The following is a 19,711-nucleotide window of genomic DNA, read 5'->3' as shown; positions in this document are numbered from 1 at the left end:
ACCTTTGAGAGCACTTTTATTTAGGGTAGCAGAATGGAATCGCAGAACCTTAGAAAGTCTATACCACAACGAGGTGGTGGTGGGGGTAGAGTATGCTGTAGTTCGGGGAAGGGAAGGGATGCTGAGAATTCAGCACATTGTCAGGAACAGTTAAGGAGCAGGAGTGAAGTCCTGAGTGATCCAAGGACAGCCAGCACCTCCTCATCCACCATCATACACAACGATTTGGTTCTCACTATGGCAGAAGCTTCTCCCCCCACCCCCCACCCCCTTTCACAACTCCCCCTCATTAGCTCTTTACAGAAAAGCCACAGCTTTGAGGCAAACAATAAAACCCACTGTTCTACATCTGTTGCCCACCCGGTGGCCCAGAACAGCATCAAGTGAGCTCACATCCACACACTTTCCCAGTGCCGGGCTGCGGAGGTTCCCTCTCAATGGCATTAACCTGAGAGGCTGACAATCAGAAAGGTCTACACACTATGAGAGAGAAGCAAGTGTTATCGAAAGAGGAAAGGACCAGACAGTTTCAAAGAACGGCAAACATTTCCCGTTCAGAGGCAGTAACAGGACAGACAGTGGCTTGGTCTAGGTAGGAGTCTGATGTAGGAGCTAAACACGCTTTTGTTTGACAGAATCTGGCATTTTATTACAAATCCAAAGAAGTCGGGAAACAAAGTCCGTACCAATTTTCAGCAAACGAAGAGACAGTGGTGGTTGTGTTGATGATGGGCGCCCCTCCGCCCCCCTGAAAACACGGGCATACCCCAAATGCAGTTGTGCACCCTATTTCTTGGAGAGGGCTGAAGAAGCTGGGGATATTTACAGGCCAGCAATGTGGTCACTGACAAATGAAAACTTCACAAACCTCCCACTTTTGCACAAACAGAAAGCAGAATACCCTACATGTCTCAACGCCCCGGGGGAAAAAATGTTAAGCTCTTGAACATCCTCTCCTCCACGACCTACTCCTCCTCAGCAACTAGATGAGGCTAAAGATTTGAGATCATTTGGGACAAGATCTAAAAAACCGAGAAAGTCGTCAATCTCACGTCACCAGAATTAACCACAGCAAATATCTGGGTATCAACAATGGATATTTTCTAGGATCTTATTCATTTATTTATTGGGGGGGGAGCTATTTATTTTTAAGAGACAGCAACATTTTAATCCTTTTAATTCCATATGATTGCAAATTTATAATCACTTTTTATTTCTACCAAAAAAAGCCATCAAAATGCTTGTAATATTAAAAAACAAAACAAAACCCGAACAACCATCCTTAAAGGACAGCAAAAGATTTTCCCAAGTGAAGGCAGGTTTCTTCCCCGGGGGTGCCTCATCCAGAGGGAGGGGGCAATGCCTTGTTTCAGTCAAAGTGGTCAAAGGAAAGAGAAGCTGCCCTCCCCAGAGAGGCTCTTCTCAATGACTCTAAAAAGGGACAGGGGGCGGGGAGGAAGGGTGATGACCTTGACCCAGATGAGTAACACCTTTAGGTGTTACAAGCAGAATCCCAAACTCAAATTTCTTTCTCTAAGATAATCAAAGAATTCAATATTGGAGATAAGGGGGAACTTTGCCAAAAATTTTGAGTCCATTCTGATACAAAGTTCTATACTCCCGTGGAAAACAATGTCAATAGAATTAGCTTTTCACTGTCACAGGACATCTCCTGTGAGTGGTATCAGTATGCATCTTAATAGGAGAAGAGGGGGTATGAACCCTGCCCAGCCCATTCCAAAAGCTGCTTCCAACTGGCCACTGTCAGTCAGGAGGCCCATGTGTCTTCTAGCTAGTTAGCCCAAAGACTCCCAGTACAAAAACACACAGCCCAGTGCTGACAGCTCTGGAGCCAGGCTGTAATTCAATCACACACACAAGCAGACAATCAGGGGTTTGCCCATTTAATGACATTGTTTTGATAACATCAGCCGGATTTACACAACAGCCAGACTCCTTCCTCATCACAGACTTCACCCTGGGGTTCGGCCTCATTTGGGTTTCTGAGATGTTACAAACTCACAAACCGTGCTCACAAAGCACAAAACCGCAGGGAGGGCGGGCAATAGGACTGCTGGGTTTTAGGCCATTTTTTTTTCAGGGCTTGGGATGGGGGGGAAGGGAAGAGGTTGAATGAGGGTTGGGGTGGGGGGAGAGATTCCCAAGGCATTGTTCTGGGGACAGGGAGTGTGATTAAAATGAACTCAATAAAATAAGACCTACAAAGGGGAAGGGAGGGATCAGGAGTGTGCACCACTCACTAACTTTCTGTTTTAAACCTGAAGAGAAACTGAAGATTTGGGATAGATTTGGGCAAGAAAAGAACACACCATCCTTTAAGGTAGATTGAAGCAGTGATTTTTAAAACAAAGAAATCAGAACTAGAACATCTTAAATTTTTAATCCTTTCTTTACAGGTTTACCTAGACCACTTTTGATTAAGAAAACTGTAGAAAGTTAGTAACTGCCTCAAGTTAACGCCAGGAGGTGGCCCCTATCAATTTCCCAAAGAGTCCTGGTTGCGGGGTGTTGGAAATTTGCTGCTCCGGGTTGCCGCTTGCCCTGGTTGGAATCAATCACGGAAGATTTAGTCCACGGGTCGCTTTTCCCCATATTTCTTTGTAAACTCTTCAGCGTTCTTACAGAATTTTTTACGGTCCTTAGAGTACTCTTCAGCTAGGTCAGCCCGAAGGGGGTGCTCAGGCTGGGGGTCATTCACCAGTGCTATGAGGGACTGGATGACTGCCAAGAGAAGGACAAGGGCTGTCAGTGGTTAGAGCATTCACTTTCGCATCACTAACCTGGCAGAGCCTCTACTGAGAGCTGTCGTCAGGGTGCAGACCCCCACACAAAACCATGCACTACAATGGGAAATGAACACTCCCACCCACGTGTTAGGAGTCAGGGAGAAGTGAGAGGACAGGCTCTTCAGTTTAATCAGGATTCAAACCTCTAAAAAGAATCACAGAACCACAGACCATTAGCACGAGAACAGACCTCAGGATGATTGTGGACCCAGAGTGGGAAGGAGCCTTGGAGCTCACCGATTTCCAACCAACACCCTCGTTTTACAGGTGAAGAAACTGAGGCCAGAGAGAGTGAATGACTTGCCCATGGTCCTACAGGTGGTAAACAGCAGGGTCAAGATCTGAATGCAGGGCCCACGACTTGGTTCGGCACTCTTTTGAACTACCCATGATCCAAGCTCATTTTTACAAAGAAAGGCCACGACATCACTCAACCAGCGGTCAAGCAGGGGCCTGAAGAGCCAGCCTTCGAGGTTCTAGGCCAATACCTGACTGCTCGTCCCCCCAGGTGCTGCCCATCACAATGTCTGCTGGGGGTGCCTGTGACAACGTGCTCTGCTGCATTTCCGAGGACGGTGTATCTTACTCTCCTCAGAAGGGGAACAATGACGCCCAACTCCAGCAGGGACCCCATTTCCCAAGAAGCTGAAGTAGGAAAGGGGTCCGTAGGTGCATCCTGTGATATCTGCTAACGGAGCAGGCAGAATAACAGATGCAACAGCCACCGTGCACCTAATTTGGAGACAAGCCCACACTGGGTGCAGGGGAACCGAGGAATGAAAATGACGTGGCTCTCACCCGAGGGGTGACTCATACCCCAATAACTAGGGTTAGAATGAGATGAAGGAGCCAGGAGGGTAAAACACTGATGCCTGAGAGGTCAGGGAAAGCATCTCTGCCTGGGACCTTGAAGGAAGAGAAGGATTTAGAGAGACAGAGTTGTAAGGGAATCCCCAATACTGAAGTAGTCAGACCGAACCAGACCACGGAAGGCCTTGAATGGAAAGGCCTGAACGAGGGTGGTGGCACCAGAAGGACAAGGGGAGAGATCAGCAGAAAGCAGAATCAAGAGCGCTTGGCATGGGGGCGATGGGGAGGAAGGGGTGCCCTCAACAGGCAGGGCGTTTGAAGATGATGATGAATTCCACCGTGGATGTGTTGGACTTAAGACATCAGAAAGAGGCCAGCAGAGAGCTCCGAGAGTTATCCAATGGAGACTGTAGCTGGAGCAAGATGGGAGTCACGTGCACGGAGAGGGGGTGGGGGGGAGGGTGAGATAAGCTGCCAGAGGGGGACCCACATTCAGGAGTCAAAGAAGAGAGAATCGGGAGGACGCGGTATCCTGGAAGCCAAGGGAAGGAAAAAGAAAAGGCTTTGGGGATAAAGATGTCACTTGGGAAAACAAGCTTCATTGCTGAGGGAGGACAATGGAGGCTGGATTGCACAGGGCTGAACCAGACAGACAAGAAATAGTGAGGAAGGAGACATTCTAAGTCTTGACTACTTCTGGAGTGGGAGCTGGAAAGACAGGAGTTCAAATCTGCGTCTGTCACACTAACAGCATGCCCTTGTGCAAGATGCAGAACCTCCCTCAGTCTTGGTTTCGTCATATGTAAAAACCTAGCCACTATCATTTGTTCTAAGAAACTCGGCAGGGAAAGGGGAGCAGGCCGGGATCGAGAAAAGGCTTCTTCAGGAGGGCCTTCAACGAAGACCCAATGAGACTGAGGAGGTCCAAGGTCCTCTGACTCCAGACCGTTCCTGCTTTATGTAAGCATGCCTTCCACAGACCTTACTAATGTGATTTTTCTATAATACTAATTTGCCTTCAGACGTGAGGGCCGGAGGGAGGAGGGAAGGCCTGCCACAGAGAAGGGAGAGAAGGAAAAGGAGCAATCCAGGGCCAGGGTCAGCCAAGGAGGGGTCTGACTGGAGCCGAGAGGAAGAGCACGCAGGGAACAGACATAGGAGACGAGAGGACGGGTGACTCGCGGGGGCTGGGGACAGACACAGAACGGCTGGTGGTGGAGCAGCCCAGAGGTCTCAATCTAAGCCTCCATCTTTTCCTTTCAACTGAAGGGTTTCTGGCACAGTGGAGTACAGTAAAGTTCACACAGGGGTTTTTGGGAATGTGGATTTCTTCCGGAATTCTTTATGTAAAGCTTAATTTGCATAATGTAAATTTATGTAAAGTGAGAACGGTCCTAAGATAGAGGGGGCAGTGCTGTTGGGCTCTGCAGCAAGGACAGCTCACAGGTGTTTGGTCTTGATTCTTTCAGTAAATATGAGGCAAGGTTATCTGATTAAAGGGAGGAGATGGAATAAATATAAATATATATATAAATATAAATAAAACCGGAATTAAAGGACGTGAAAACACAAGTGAAGAGAGGGCACCATCAGCAGCAGACCAGGGAGTACAGCGAAGCACTGGGACCCTCTCCCAGACCCGGAGCTCGGGAGGAGGGGGAAGGCACTCACATGGCAGCATCGGCAGCAGCCCAAGGAGCAAAGGGAGCATGTGGGGAAGAGGCGAGAGAGGCCACTGAGCCCTAAGAGGAGGCTGGCCCCGGAGGAGAGCTCAGATTAAAAGAGCTGGAAGGCCCCAAGACAGAACAGAACGCAGAAGAGTGGCAGGGAGCAGGGGCCGGGGCGTGTCTGTTCCCCAGGGAAGGAGGGGCTCAGAAGGAGGGCAAGACCGTGCCTCCTGATGACATCTTCCGTAGAAGCAGTGCAGAAAAACCGTGGGACTGAAACCTACCTCTGCCACTTACTGGTTAGCTGTGCAACCACTCGTATCCCTCTGGACCTCAGTTTCCTCATCTGTAAAACGGGGCTAATATAACACCCAGAATCTCAGAACTGGCCCTAAGTCAAGCCCCGCTGGAACAAGACTCCCCATCACCCCCAGCCTCAGCCAGTGGCCGTTCAAGCAGCCGCCCGAAGGCCTGAGTGAGGGGGGCACCCGCTACTTTCCCCACATTAAGCCTCCAAGAAGCTCCTTGCCCCTGCTCCTAGCTCCGTCCATCTCTCTCAAACGGGCACAATGTTGCTAGCCCAGCCCCCCGAGAAGCGTTTGGTAAAGGAAGTGCTTTGTAAACTGGCAAGCAGAGTTATGGACCGTGTGTCTGGGACCCTAGAGCGGGCTCTCTGCCAGGATGACCCTTCGTGCAGTCCTAAGTCTGGTTTTTCCACGGGAAATGTCTGTCTACAGCAAGGTCTTCAGGCCCCCGCCCTGTGCGCTCTCTCCAGTTCTCCAGGTCTGTGGGCCGAGCCCAGGGGAGGCTAGGGAGGGGGCCTCCCTTCTTCTGAAGCCTTCTGCCCTGGCTCCCAAGATGATGCACCGTATACATCGCTAACGATGGGTATGATGGGAGCCTGAGACACGGAAGAAAAGGCCCAACTCCTAAACAAAGACGGCATCACCCACATCAGACAATCTGCAGCCTGTCCCTCAGGACCAGTGAGCTACACTAACACCCAGAGTCCTGTCTGCAGCTCAGGGAGCAAACTCTCGCAGGTTCTGTCTTTGTCCTAGGGGTCTTCCCTTGGGGGTCTTAGGAGGTCCTGCCATGGTCTGGAGGGCACAGTGGGTTGCCTAAGGCTGAGCAGTGAAGCTACAGCGGCTCAGGCAGGTGTGCCTGAACTCAAGAGGCTGGCCATTGGCCAACAGCTGCTGCTAGCAGAAGCCTTGGCCAAAAGGCCAGGAAATCCCCCCCCACCCCAATTCATAGCTATTTAAGAAGATGTAGAAGGTGTGGCATCAGTGTGAGAAGAAAAGGAAGGAGGACTGAGAGATCACAGATCCTTGGAACGGTGCCACTTTGGAGGAAGTAAGCATCTACAGGGAAAGGGGGAACAGTCTGTCAGAAAACTGGCCCCAACAAGGAGGAATCAAGGTGGCTGTCCCCTTTTCTCACCTCAAAAGCCCTCTTGGCCCCCAGGGGACCTCCTTCCTCTCCAGGGTCAGACAACTCCTCTTACCTAAGCTGAGAGGGGAGCCTCCTCCAGAGAGCTCCTGGGAGCACCGCCTGGTAAACGCTGAACGGCTTGGGGAGGGCCACCTACTCCAGCCACCGCTGTGGGCCCCCCCTCCACATGCCACCCACATCTTCCTACGTTGTCTACCTTAACTGCTGCCACTATGGCCAACCCTGAAGTGATCAGCCTCTGTGAGCTGAGCTCGTTTGGGCCATCATCTCACCCTTTTGGGTTTGGAAGGAGCTGCCAGAATACACCCATCCCTGCCACTGAAAGTTCAAGGCCAGCCCACAGCAGACCATTTGGTGGAGGTCACCTTCTCCTCAGAAAGTGAAGAAGCTAAGAGCCTGGAGGTTCCTGGGAATATTCCAACGGAGTCGTCAAGACGGTTTCTCTCGCCAGAGGACGAAGGCCTAAATGATCTGGCTGTCTTTCGCTGAAGCCTTTGATATATGTGGTCACCATCAAAGCCAAGGAGGACGAAGAATGGAAAAGGTGCTTGGCTCTGGGGCACTGAGCACTCTCAGGGAAGCTGGGAGCAAGGGGAAAGGAGGAAGGAGGACTGGCAGGGACGCATCCTGAAAACCTGCCAGCTGCTGACACCTCTTCGCTCCTAGTGCCTCTGCAATCTGCACTCTGAGCTCTCTCCTCCGGCTTCCGGTCTTCTCACTCGCACTCATAACTGAAGGCCCCCAGCCTGCTCTCCCTCACTCTGCTCTCTTCCATTGAACCTCCACAGCGCTGCCCAAATAACCTTCCTGATAAATGCCACATTCAGGTCACTCTCCTCTTCACAAACCTGGAGTGACTCCCGATGTCAGTCATCAATGCTTACTGACCAACAAGCCATCCCATCTCCAGCAGACCGTCCCCTTGGTCACCTGGCTTCCTCACTGCGTGTCTCCTGGATGCCTTCCTACTGCCAACAAACATGCCCCAAACCAGCCCAGCCAGGAGAGCCCTCTACCCATCTCTCTCATCTCTGTGGGTAGACTCCTTGAGAAGCCATTGACAAGAAGCAGAGCCACTTCTCTCCTCTCACTCTCTGCAGTCTTGATCTGACCTCATCATTCCACCAAAACTGCCTGGTCCTGCTCCCAAGGACCTCTGGGATGCCAAATGCAGCAGCCTTTTCTCAACTATCATTCTCCCTGACCTCTCTGCTACGGTTCATCATCTCCTCCATGGTTCTCTCTCTCCTGGTTCTTCTCCTACCTGTATGACCATGGCTCCTCCTCCAGGTCATGCCCTCTCACTGTAGGTCATGACCCCCAGGCCTCTGTCCTGGGCCCTCTGCTCTTCCCAGTCTGTCCTACTGCACTTGGAAATCTCATCAGCTCTCCTGGTTTGAATGATCATTTCTATGCTGCTAACTCTCAAATCCACTTGTCCAGCCCTAAGCTCTTTGCTGGCCTTCACTCTTTCATCTCCAAGTTAATGTCCTGTAGACGATTAAAACTAAAATGCCCCAAACTTCCTGATTCCCCCCCCCAAACCCTCCCCTCTTCCCAGCCTCCCTCGTACTTTGGAGAGCACCGCCATGCTTCCAGTCCCCCAGCTCATCCCCAACTCCCCCCTCTCAACAACCACATTCAATCAGTCATTAGGTCCTGTCACTCCCACCTTCACGTCTCCTGTATCTGCCTCCTCCTCTCCTCTGACACCTCATGTCTCACCCCACTTCTGGCCATCCTCAAGTCAACTGTCAAAGTGATCTGTCATTGCCTACTCCATAAACTCCATGGCTCCCTACTGCCTCCAGGATGAAATACCAAATGCCCTCACTGGTATGTAAAGCCCTTCCTAACTTAGCCCCCTCCGACTTTTCCTGGCATCAGAATACCTTATTCCCTTCTATGTCCCCTACAATCCAGTGGCCCTGGCCTCCTGCTGGTAACTGACCTTGACGCTCAATCTCCTGAGTATTTCCTTCTGCCTCCTGGCTCCCCCAGCTTTGCCACTTATCCTGCATGCCTCTCATCTGTAGAGAGTTGTTGGTGTGGATTCTTCCCCTACTTGACTGTGAGTTCCTGGAGAAGACAGCCTGATTTTTGCTTCTTTCCATCCCAGAGATTTAGTACAGCACCTGCTTCCTAAGGGCTGGCCGACTGACTGACTACTAAGTGAGTAAGTATCAAGATGGCGTGTGGTCCTTCAACCTCTGTTCACAACTGTGGAGTTGGCATCCAGTTAGCTGGCTTCCCCGCTTGCCTTCAAGCCTTCAGCCTGGCTCACGAGGCTGCCAAAAAGATCGGCTTTTCTCAGAGCCACCCAGCAGCAGCAGTTCTCTGTCTGTACTTGTCTCTCCTTCCTCAGCATCCTGGCAGCTCCTTAGGGCACGGGTGTCCTTTCTGTTTAGACTGGTATGCTGGGTACCAGGCACAAAGGGCAAAGAACATAAGTGTTCCTTTAAGAATAGATCCAAGGAAATGGGCATATTTAGCCTAGAGAGTTTGAGGAGCCCGGAAGGGGTCAGGGGAAGGTCCCAATTATTCCAAATGATCAGAAGTGTTTTCTTGGAGAAGTCAGCTTCCTCTGTTTTCTGTGTATCCTGGGGGGTGGGGGGAAGCCCCCTTGGGCCGACATCTAGGGGAGGCAGATTCTGACTCAACATAAAAGTCCCCTGGCTCTGCTGAAGCCTCTGGCTGGCTCCACGAGGGCTGGGACCAAGTGTTAGTTTTATTTTTCTCTCACTGTCTTCCTGGTAGAGTGATAATTACATCAAATACAATAGATAATTCTGTTGATCAATTGTTTTTCAGTCGTGTCCAACTTTTCATGACCCCATTTGAGGTTTTCTTGGCAAAGACGCTGGAGTGGTTTGCCATTTTCTTCTCCAGTTCATCTGAGAGATGAGGAAACTGAGGCAAACAGTGACGTGACTTGCCTAGGGTCACATAGCTAGTAAGTATCTGAGGCCAGATTTGAACGTAGGAAGATGAATCTTTCTGACTTGAGGCCCAGCACTCTATTTACTGTGCCACCTAGCTGCCCTCAATTAATAATTATATTGGTCCAAACATGGAATTGGAAGCCTTATGAAGCGGCGAGTGCCAAAGCTGGACGGTCCACTTGACAGGGATACTGTAGAAGCAGGCTCCCGAGCACACAGGGCAATAGCCTACATTAGGGGTTCTTAACCTCTTCTGCATTATGATCTCTCTGGAAGTCTGGAGAAGCCTATAGACCCCTTCTCAAAATGCTTTTCAAGCATAGAGTAAAATTCAAAGACTTAAAGGAAACCAATTATAGTGAGATACAGTTACCAAATTTTTTTTTAACAAAGGTTCCTGGTCCCCTGGACCGGAGGATCTCTTCCAGCTCCTGGAGTCAATGATTCAATGACAGTATGGAGAGTAGAGGGGGAACGGTCAGTCAAGAAAAGTCCTATGGGGGGCAGAGGGGAGGGACCTAAAAACATCAATGGAAGGTAATGATGTCCCTAATTTTTTCTTTAAAGCTGTTAGCAATCAATCACCAGGGATAAGCCAGGGAGTCTCAAGGCCAGGCAGACACAAGTGGAGGTTAGGAACCTGCTAAGACTGAGCACATTTCGCCTGGGGTGGGTGTTTGTGATTTCCCTCCCATCAGCACTCAATCCCCGCACCGAAGCTGAGGCCGCCCTCTCACCACCAGCTGCAGCAGCTGAGAAAGGCCTGATGCCAAGGCCAGCATTACCTGGAGAGCCTCCCTGACTGCTGGGCCAGGCTTGGTACCACTGGTCTTCACTTCGTTATGGAACTGGGGCCTGATTTCCTTCTGGCCTAGGAGGCCCTCCCAGACCTTGTGCCCCCAGCAAAGGCTTGGGGGTGGGAAGGTTCCCTCTGTTCCATTACGGGGCAGCAAAAAAGAACTTTCTAGAGCCCTGTCTTCCTAACGTCCAACTTAGTAAGGCCTGTGGCTGAAGCTGTAGCATCTCTGCATTCCTGAGGAGAACAAGGCTCCAAACGAGATTCCACCTTGTGATCTGCAGCCTCACTGTGCTCCATGGTGAGTCAAAAGCCGGAGGCCCAAGAGGCCCAAGGTTCATACGAGAGCAGAGCCCCTGCTGCCCAAAGATGAAGCTTGTTCACAGAGGCTACAGCCTTCTCATCAGGTTCTACCACCTCCTCTGACAGGAAGAAGCAGGAAGAAATAACACGCCCCAAGTAGTCCCCGAGAATAAGTCCCAGAATGAAGAGGAAAGCAGGCTGGGCCCTGAACGGGGGTGAGAACGGGAAGAGCACAGGCAGCTCTAGAGTGCCTACTATGTGTCAAGTGCAGCACTACGTGTTTTACAAATATGATCTGACTGGACCCTCACAACCAGCACCACCCCAACACAAAAAGGCAAGATTCAAGATGAGGATACTGGGAAGTGGGTGGCCTGCCTCAGAGACCATACTGGCTTAGCTGTGGCACGGCCCCTCTCCGACCCTCCCCTCCCTCATCCGTGAGGTCATCCACTGGGCGCCTGGGAGGTGAGGAGCCCAAGAGTCTCAGTCCATTGATGACTGTGAACACTGAAGGCCACAAAAACCTGGACCTGAACATGAATCTCCTGACATTTACTCAGATGCCCCTCAGACAAGGAGGTGGAAGACACCCCCTTCTAAAAAAGAGGGCGAAGGATTTGGGGATGTGCGGGCCTTGGTTCAGACTGACCACTTAGCGAGAGATGCAGGAGACAGTCTTCGGCCCCTGACTTCACGTGCCCCGGGAACCAAGTCAGAAGGCTGGAGGGGAGAACTTGCGCTAAGCTGCCTCACGCCCCCAGTGGGGAGCTCAGTCTGCTGGCCTTCAGCTCACAGGGTGCTCTCAACACTCCCACGGACTTCAAACAACATGAGCCTCAAAGGAAAGTCTAAGCTAATGTTCCAGCTCAGACCCTGAACATGGGACTACATTAAGGGTAAGCACGAAACCTTTCGGTCCAAAGAAGGCTCAGCGACTTTGAATTGCCAGGCCATGTAGTTCACAGACCCCGCAGTGCTGGAGTCGCAAGGGCCTGGAGAGCGCGGAGAGTTCACCTCAAGTACAGACCTGAAGAAAGTAAAGCCGACAGAAAATGAGGGACTGGCCAATGTGGCTGTCACGGCGAAGTCACCAGCGGAGCCGGCGCTAACACGGCTGGCACAGCAAAGTCACCAGCGGAGCCGGCACTAACACGGCTGGTACAGTGAAGTCACCGAGGGAGCTGGTTGGTGGCTGGCACGGTGAGGTTACCAGCAGACCTGGCACTAACGTGGCTAGCATGATGAAGTCACCTGGGGAGCTGGCACTAACGTGACTAGCATGGTAAAGTCACCAGGGGAGCCAGTGCTAATGTGGCTGGCACGGTGAAGTCACCAGGAGAGCCGGCGCTAACATGGCTGGCACGGAGAAGTCACCAGGGGAGCCGGTGCTAATGTAGCTGGCATGATGAAGTTACCAGTGAACCTGGCACTAACGTGGCCGGCACGGTGAAGTCACCAGCGGAGCCAGCACTCCAAGTCAAATCTCCTGACTCCACTCCAGTCTGTGTGAATCCACAGAGCAGACTGGTAACCCAGCAGGGCCTTCTCCAGCTCCTGTGCTGTTCTCTGGGGGGCAGGGCCAGTTCAGGGACAAAGGGACTTGCTTGCCTTGGAGTTTGACTCCTCAGTGTTTCAGTGATCATATGCCAAATGCCATCTTCATCAACAACAGGCTTTGTGGAAGCACCTACTGTGTGCCAGGCACTGTGGGGACATGAAAAGAGGCAAAGGACAGCCACGGACCTCGAGGGGCTCCCAGTCTAGTGGGGGACCCAACGTGGCAACAGCGATGGACCAGCGGGCTCAGGTCATCTCGAAGCCTAATGCCATCTAACTCTATGTCCCAGGGCTCCCCGGGCACCCTCTGCTCTGCTGCACTTGGCCGGGCTGCTGGGAAGCCAGGAAGAAGTGTCTCAGGTGCCCAGGTAATTCAGCCCACACTTAGCATCACTTCCTGGGCCTCTCTCCTCCATTCCCCTTCACTTTCTTTGGTCTACTCCAGACATGTCAAATGAGTTGGCTGCAAAATTCCCAGTGTGGCCCAACCAGATTAAAATGCAGTTAGGAAATGTGCAACAAAAGAAACACAGATAATGCTAATTTGTGGTTTTCTACTTCACTCTGTGACAGCAGGGACGAATTCTACTTGAGTTTGATCACCCAACACTTGCCCAGATGATCACACAGTGAGTCAGTTACCTCCTGACGTACCCAGAGTAGACAAAGAGCATGTTCGGGGGACACCGAGACCCTGGGATGGCCACCTGAGGGATGAGCCCAGGGCACATCTTACCTTGGTCAGTTTTGGTTGCTGGCTTCCAGTTTTCAGCACTAATTACCGGCAGACAGACCTGCCCTTTTTCATCGATGTTAGGGTGGTAAATCTTTGTTTTAAAAGTGATCTTAGGTGGTTTGAATGGATACTCTGCTGGGAAGTTGATTTCGATTCTGAAGGCTCCCTTGTCATATGGAGGGTTGTCCTATGAAGAGAGACAGAGAGAGATTGAAGGAATGGCTAGTCACAAAATCAGCTAAGTCTGAACAGATCTGATACGTGGATAATGTAGATCAGCGGGATTTTAACTTGTCAATTTGGAAAGCTCTGATGAATGCAATTTAAAAGTCAAGCATTAAATAGTTCAAAGGGAAAGATTCAGCTATTTCATATAAGTAAACTCAGTAACATTAAAAACGAACTAAATAAATCCCCATCTAATGCCAAATCTCCTTCATCACTAGGCTCAAATTGAAGTGGTATTAGGCCAAGGAAGCAGTGCCTCTAGCTTTCAAATTCTTTTCCAAATCAAGAGAGCAAGTGTTTGAGTGAAAGTGTGAGGCACACAGATTCTCTCCAGAAGTTGTGATGGTCCTCACTGGTCAGGAAGCTCGAGGAGGGCAGGGGCTGGAATAGGCCCTTCAAATAGCAAACCTTCTGCTCAAGGTTTGCAGACCGACTTCTTCGCAGCACTAACCCAGATCCCAGCAGCTCCTATGTCAACAGACCTCTGGAGTATGCGGAGAGCTTTGGGATGACTACCCAAGGGGCAGCCCACCTCCATCAATTTTGGTTCTGGCACCTTATTCCCAGTACTAGGCACCCACAACTGTGTCCTATTTCATTAATGGAAATCAATGTGATCTTTGGTAGTCAAAACATAAGGAAATCAATGTGATCTTTGGTAGTCAAAACATAACAGGAAAAGCAAAGCACCAAGAGCAGGAATGACCTATGGCTGTTACACAGCTACCGAGCGCTGGAGCCAGGACCTGAAGGCCAGCTTTTTTCAAGGACACCATCTTGCTGCCCATAGGCTCTGGCTTCCTTGAGTAAAGAGTGACTCAGAGGATAGGTTCTAATATCATGTGGCAAAAACTTCACAGACAGAACAAGGTCCCTGATGGGGATATAAGTAGTGTTGTTAACCTTCCCCTCTCGACATATGGCCTGGGACCCCCTGGCCCCCCTTTTTTTCTCCTTGAGGTCAAAGGGTTAGATGCCAACTGCTTCTTTAAGATATCCACCATCACAACCTTCCCATCTGGGAAGGTATTCTCCTCCTAGCACAGCACAGTAGGAAGAAAGAACCCTGAATTCCAAGTCAAGAGACCATCTTCGAGTATGTGAAGGGCTGACCTGTGGGTCTGCTGTTCCACTTGACCCCAGAGGACGGAATCAGGAATAATGGGAGGAAAGTTGCCAAGAGGCAAATTTAGGCTTGAAGTCAGGCAACACCTTCTAACAATTAGCACTACCTCCAAATGAAATGGACTGCCCCAAGCGGGGGCTGGTGCTCAAGCTCTCAACATCATCATATTAAGAATAACCACAATGATAATCATAATTACAGGAAGCATTTATTTAGTGCTTTAAGCTTTACAAAGTCCTTTACAAATATAGCCCATTAGACCTCTGTAGGTTTTACAGATGAGGAAACTAAGGCACAGATGTTAATGAAGTCACCTAACTAGAGGTGTCTGAGGATAGATAAGAACATAGGCCTTTCTGACTCCAGGTCCAGTGCTCGAGGCTGTCTCTGGGGAGGAAGGTTGGGTAAACAGTGATGCTGTCAAGGGGATGGACCCTTCCAACTCAGGGATCCTCCAAGTCTTGGCTCTTCCACTGACTGAATACCATCGAGTAAATCATCTTTCCCTCTCGGGAAGGGCCATCACCTCTTCTGGAGAGAATCTGTGTGCCTCACACTTTCACTCAAACACTTGCTCTCTTGATTTTGAAAAGAGTTTGAAAGCTGGAGGCACTGCTTCCTTGGCCTGATACCACTTCGATTTGAGCCTCGTGATGGAGATTTGGCATTAGATGGGGATTTATTTAGTTTGCTATTAATGCTACTGAACTTGCTTCCCCATCCGCAGAATGACTCCCTAAAGCCTCATCCAGCTCTATATACTATGCTCCCTTGCCTTGTTGTCTCTGAGAGGTTGTTTCTCTGCTAGCAGTGACGGAGAAACGCTTAAAGATAGCAAGAGAAGAATACAAAGTTCTAAGAAGTGTTGAAAAGGCCTGATTAGGAAATTATTCTAAGGGCAAGGCCCTGCGCTAGAGACGGAAGTGTGTGTTGGTGGGATGAGCAGGAGACAGAGAACACAAGATGCACCCCTCCATCTTTCTCTCCAGCATGGAGCCCTTTCCCCAACTCCAAACTCACAATCACGGCCCCCCCCAAATCTCGCTCTTACATCTGGACTTCAGTTCTTTGGAGTGGGCCAGCAGCCAGGGCCTGTCACCTGCTGAAAATCTCAAAGTTCTCTCTGCCTGCCAGCAGCCTGACATCCAGTTACCAAGCTCAGCTACCCCCAGTCCTGGCCTGCCCAGACCATTCACCTCCTAGGCAGCCAGAAGTAGAGAAATGGCTTGTGGGGCCCAAGAGATGTCCCGTGACCTGAGCCTCAGTCTCTACCGTCAAGAAAGGCGGCTGAACCAGATGACCATGTTCTGGCTGAGTTGGTCACTCCTCTACTATCATCTTTCAATAGGTCCTTATTTTCCTACTAAATGAAAGAGCAATTAAGACACTGCACGATCTGGTGCCAGCCTACTTCTCCAGCCTTATAGCTATATTATTCTCCCTCACGAAGGAAAAGGAACAAGCATTTGTTAAGTGCCTCCTGTGCTCCAGGCACTGAAATGTAAACTGATCCCCATTTTACAGTTGAGGAAAGTGAGGCAGACAGAGGTGAAGTGACTTGCTCAGGGCCACACAGCTACCAAGTGTCTAGAGGTCACATCTGAACTCAGGGCTTCCTGCCTCCAGAGGCAGCACCCCAGCCACCGTCCCCGTTAGCTCCCTCTACAATCAAAGCAAACCAGACTGTTTTCTTCTCCTAATACAGACCCAACGCGATACACGTCCTGCAAGCCATTGTTCACTGTTTCCCGTGCCCATCCCACATGGATGGATTGCTGCTCTTCCATTAAAGCCCAAATCCAATGTCACCTCTAGGTATCAGAGTCACCACTTCTCCCCACCTCCAAAGCTACTCATGACCTTTTTCACCCTCAGACTTCTCACAGAACTTTTATCACACTGGGCCAGCCTCCATGAAGCTAAACATCACAGTTGCCCCTCAGTCCCTAGCATTACTACTTGTACGCATGTTTGCTGGGAATAGCAGCCGTCTGAGAATTGAATGAGAAACGTAAGGAGCGAGGTCATGTCTAGCTGTGGGGTTCGAGGGGCTCAAAAGAGATGCCCTGAGAGGGGCAGGTAGGTGGCGCAGTGGATAGAGCACTGGCTCTGGAGTCAGGAGGACCTGAGTTCAAATCCAGCCTCAGATACTTGACACTTACCAGCTGTGTGACCCTGGGCAAGTCACTTAAAACCAACTGCCTCATCAAAAAAAAAAAAAAATATATATATATATATGACCTGAGCTAGGCCAGGAGTGAAGAGCAGGCCTAGACACACACACACACACACACACACACACACACACACACCCAATCTGGTGCTGAAATATATCAATTTCACCAGGGAAACAAGTAAGGGAGGGAAGGCATTCCCGAGGATAGCGCCAGGGAACACTCACAAGGAAAACAAGCTTCCTGCCCTGAAGGGTGGATGATGAGGGAGAAGAGAAAAGCAAACAAGACTCTAAAGAGTGCCCACCCATGGTGAAAATGGCAGCAGACAGGGAATGTAACGGGGCTGGCGCCACATTATCAAAATGATGACAAAAAGGAGAGTGGCAAATCGGGGCAGCGCTAACTGAGGCAGAAGGAAAGGAGCCGAGAAGAGCGATGGCAACAGAGACCGGGAAGGCCGAAGCCCTGGGCCTCCCCTCCTGCCACGTGGCGGAGGGACCTGAGCAGGACAGAGAGACGCACAGGGGACGTGGACTCCACTGGACCAGGCTTCTTCTTCCTTTTTCTCAGGCTTTTAACTGGGGATGGAGGAGGGAGATGCCAAAAGAGGAGAGAGACTGTCAGACAGAGACAAAGAAAGAGAAGGAGCCACTGACATGTTTCTCTTTTCTCGAGAAGCAACAGAAGGAAGATCAGAAGGGAGCACAAACAAGCAGGACGGTTCTGAAAATAACACGTGGGCTCGAAATGCTTCTGAAAAAAGCGAGCCGCCTGAGAGGGAAGCACAATACCCTTGACGAGCTGCTCCGCGCCTGGAAATATTCTGTTCAGGCATTTAAGTTCACAATAAAAGATGAAAATTAGAAAGAACTCTCCGTGACCACGATTCTATTAAGTGAGTTCACAATACATAATAAAGCTCCCAAGTAGCTCCCGGAACCTGGCCCAGGAGAAAGCGTGAGGGTCTCACTAGAGACAGCCTCAGCCTCTGGGCAAACTTGGCCTCAGACAACAACTGTCTCTGGGACTCTGGCCACAGCCCTGGCTCCTCCTCTGTACCAGGCAGTCTCCCAGGCCCCTACAGGTCCTCGGTCTACTATGCTTGGTTCAAAGCACTAAGCTGGGCACAAAGGCTAAAAGGACTGCATCCTTCAATGAGTTCAAATGTGCAGTGCATTGGGCTCTGTACTTTCAGCCAAGAAGACCTGAGTTCTGATCCTGCTTCAGCTACTTAATAGCCGAGTGACTCTGGGCAAGTCATTTAGCCTCTCGAAGCCTCAGTTTCCTCATCTGTAAAATGAGGGAATTACACTCAGTGAACTCAAGTCTCATTTCCAATTCTAATCTATGATACTATGTTTCCAATAAGATGCATCAGCAGATAACTTTAATAAAGCAGGCCTCAGATTTTCCAGTATCAGAACAATGACTGAAGGCCCTTCTCCCCAAAGAGCTTCTGGGTAGGTTATACCTACCAAACATTCACTGCATCAGAAATTAAAATGCCTTCGTATGATCATGAAAACAGTTTTGACCCCCTAAAGTAGTCGAGGGGACACGTTTTGAGAACAGCTGCTACACGTCAATGTCTGGTACGCATAAGCGGAAGGCCAGGATGTTCCAGGGACCTGCTGCACGCACAAACAGAGGCTGACTGTACAGTACTACAGTGTGCTGCTCCACCACTGAGAGTCCTAAATGGCACAGGACAAGTACAAAGCAAAGGGCGTGTGCCTTCATGAAGGAAGTGGCTTTCGCAAGGCCTCTCCATGCGCCTGACCATGCCCGATCAAAGGAGCAAAGGCCAAAGAACGGCAACTCAGAGGCTCGAATCTGGGGCAGAGCTGGCCGGCCAGTGAGGTGGCTGCAGGGACTGGCAGAAGGACAGAGGATGAAGGGGCAGAACCCTGAGAACAGCACGAGGGAGTTCCCTGGAAGCTAACTCTGGCTCAGGGAGAGGAAGAGCCTTCTTCTACTCAAGGCCATCCATCAAGGCTGCCCAGAGAAGCGAGTTTGCCAGTCGGGGGCAATAGCCACGGGCACCTGCAGGGATCTCTAAGGCCCCTGAAGGGTTGAGAGCCTCCACCAGCAGCACTTCCTGGGAGGAACAGCTCAGCTCACCACAATTTGAGCTGGGGCCTCTTCCACTTTCAGCAGCTTATATCTGAGAGGATGATGCAGAAGGATGAGCTTTTAAAATTCAGATCAAACTCATATCAAAACTCAAATCCCCCGAGGCGTTTCAGGCAGTTGGCCCCACCCATCATGGCCCCTTTGCTTCCCTGTAAAGAGCTCTGACCTGGGGGGCAGAAGACTCTGTGACCCTTGGCAGGCCCCCACCCCACTCTCTAGGCTTCAGTTTCACCAGGTGTAAAGTGGGGGCCTCCTCCCCAGTTCCTGGCAGTCCCAGAACACAGGGGAACCACTGAGTGGTGGAAGAGCCACCACCAGGGGGCACAAAAGGAGTGTGGCTGCTTACAGGACTCCTTCCAATGAGATGGGAAGCCCCTTGGTCCCCGCGGGCACTCTCCCTTAACCACCCATCTAACCGAAGGGCTTGTGGACCTTGCCACAGCTGCACCCCTGGGGCTGCCAGGCCTTTCCCCAGGCCCTGTGTCTTCTCCTTCAACTTGATCATCTGGATGCTTCTAACTGCGTACGCGTGCTTGGCCCACAGGGGTCGCTCACTGAATGCTTTTCATTCCTTCCCTGCAATGCCCCCACACTATTCCCGCTCCCCCTGTGGAAAGACACAGGACAAGGCCTTCTCTTGCCCACCTGGCAGCATATCTCCTCCCAACCTGTCCACTACCAAGGGCCGTGGGAGCTCTGGATGGGAGGAACCAGAACAGGGCCTGGCAAGCAGCATCGTGGGCAGACAAGGCCCAGCTCCCGCCAATCAGCATCTTCAAACTAGCTTTCCTGCACTTTGTACCAATGACCATCACGTTCTTCCAAGACTTGGCTGGGCAGCACCTAACGGAGCTTTAGTGGGTTCAGGAACAGACCTCCATGCCATTGAGATTTACTAGATGAGTACCTGAGCCAAGACACACTCTATTCACTCACTGGAGGATCACTTCCTCCCCAAACCCCCACGGAAG

At 50.8% G+C, this 19,711-nt stretch overlaps 1 protein-coding gene across 1 annotated transcript in view; it reads right to left on the bottom strand.

The window, feature by feature from the left end:
- UBE2L3 (ubiquitin conjugating enzyme E2 L3) overlaps positions 1-19,711 on the bottom strand; it is a 41,899-nt gene continuing 22,188 nt past the window's right edge. Inside the window, exons 3-4 of the mRNA XM_027847498.1 lie at positions 13,077-13,263; positions 1-2,742 (exon numbers count right to left, since the gene is read on the bottom strand). Coding sequence (XP_027703299.1) covers positions 2,588-2,742; positions 13,077-13,263 — 342 coding nt within the window. The 3' untranslated portion in view covers positions 1-2,587. The remainder of the gene's footprint in view (positions 2,743-13,076; positions 13,264-19,711) is intronic.

Source organism: Vombatus ursinus, unplaced genomic scaffold (genome assembly GCF_900497805.2).
Source record: "Vombatus ursinus unplaced genomic scaffold, bare-nosed wombat genome assembly UNPS02015411.1, whole genome shotgun sequence".
In the NCBI taxonomy this organism is placed as follows: domain Eukaryota; kingdom Metazoa; phylum Chordata; class Mammalia; order Diprotodontia; family Vombatidae; genus Vombatus; species Vombatus ursinus.
This window is presented reverse-complemented; position numbering and strand designations above follow the sequence as displayed.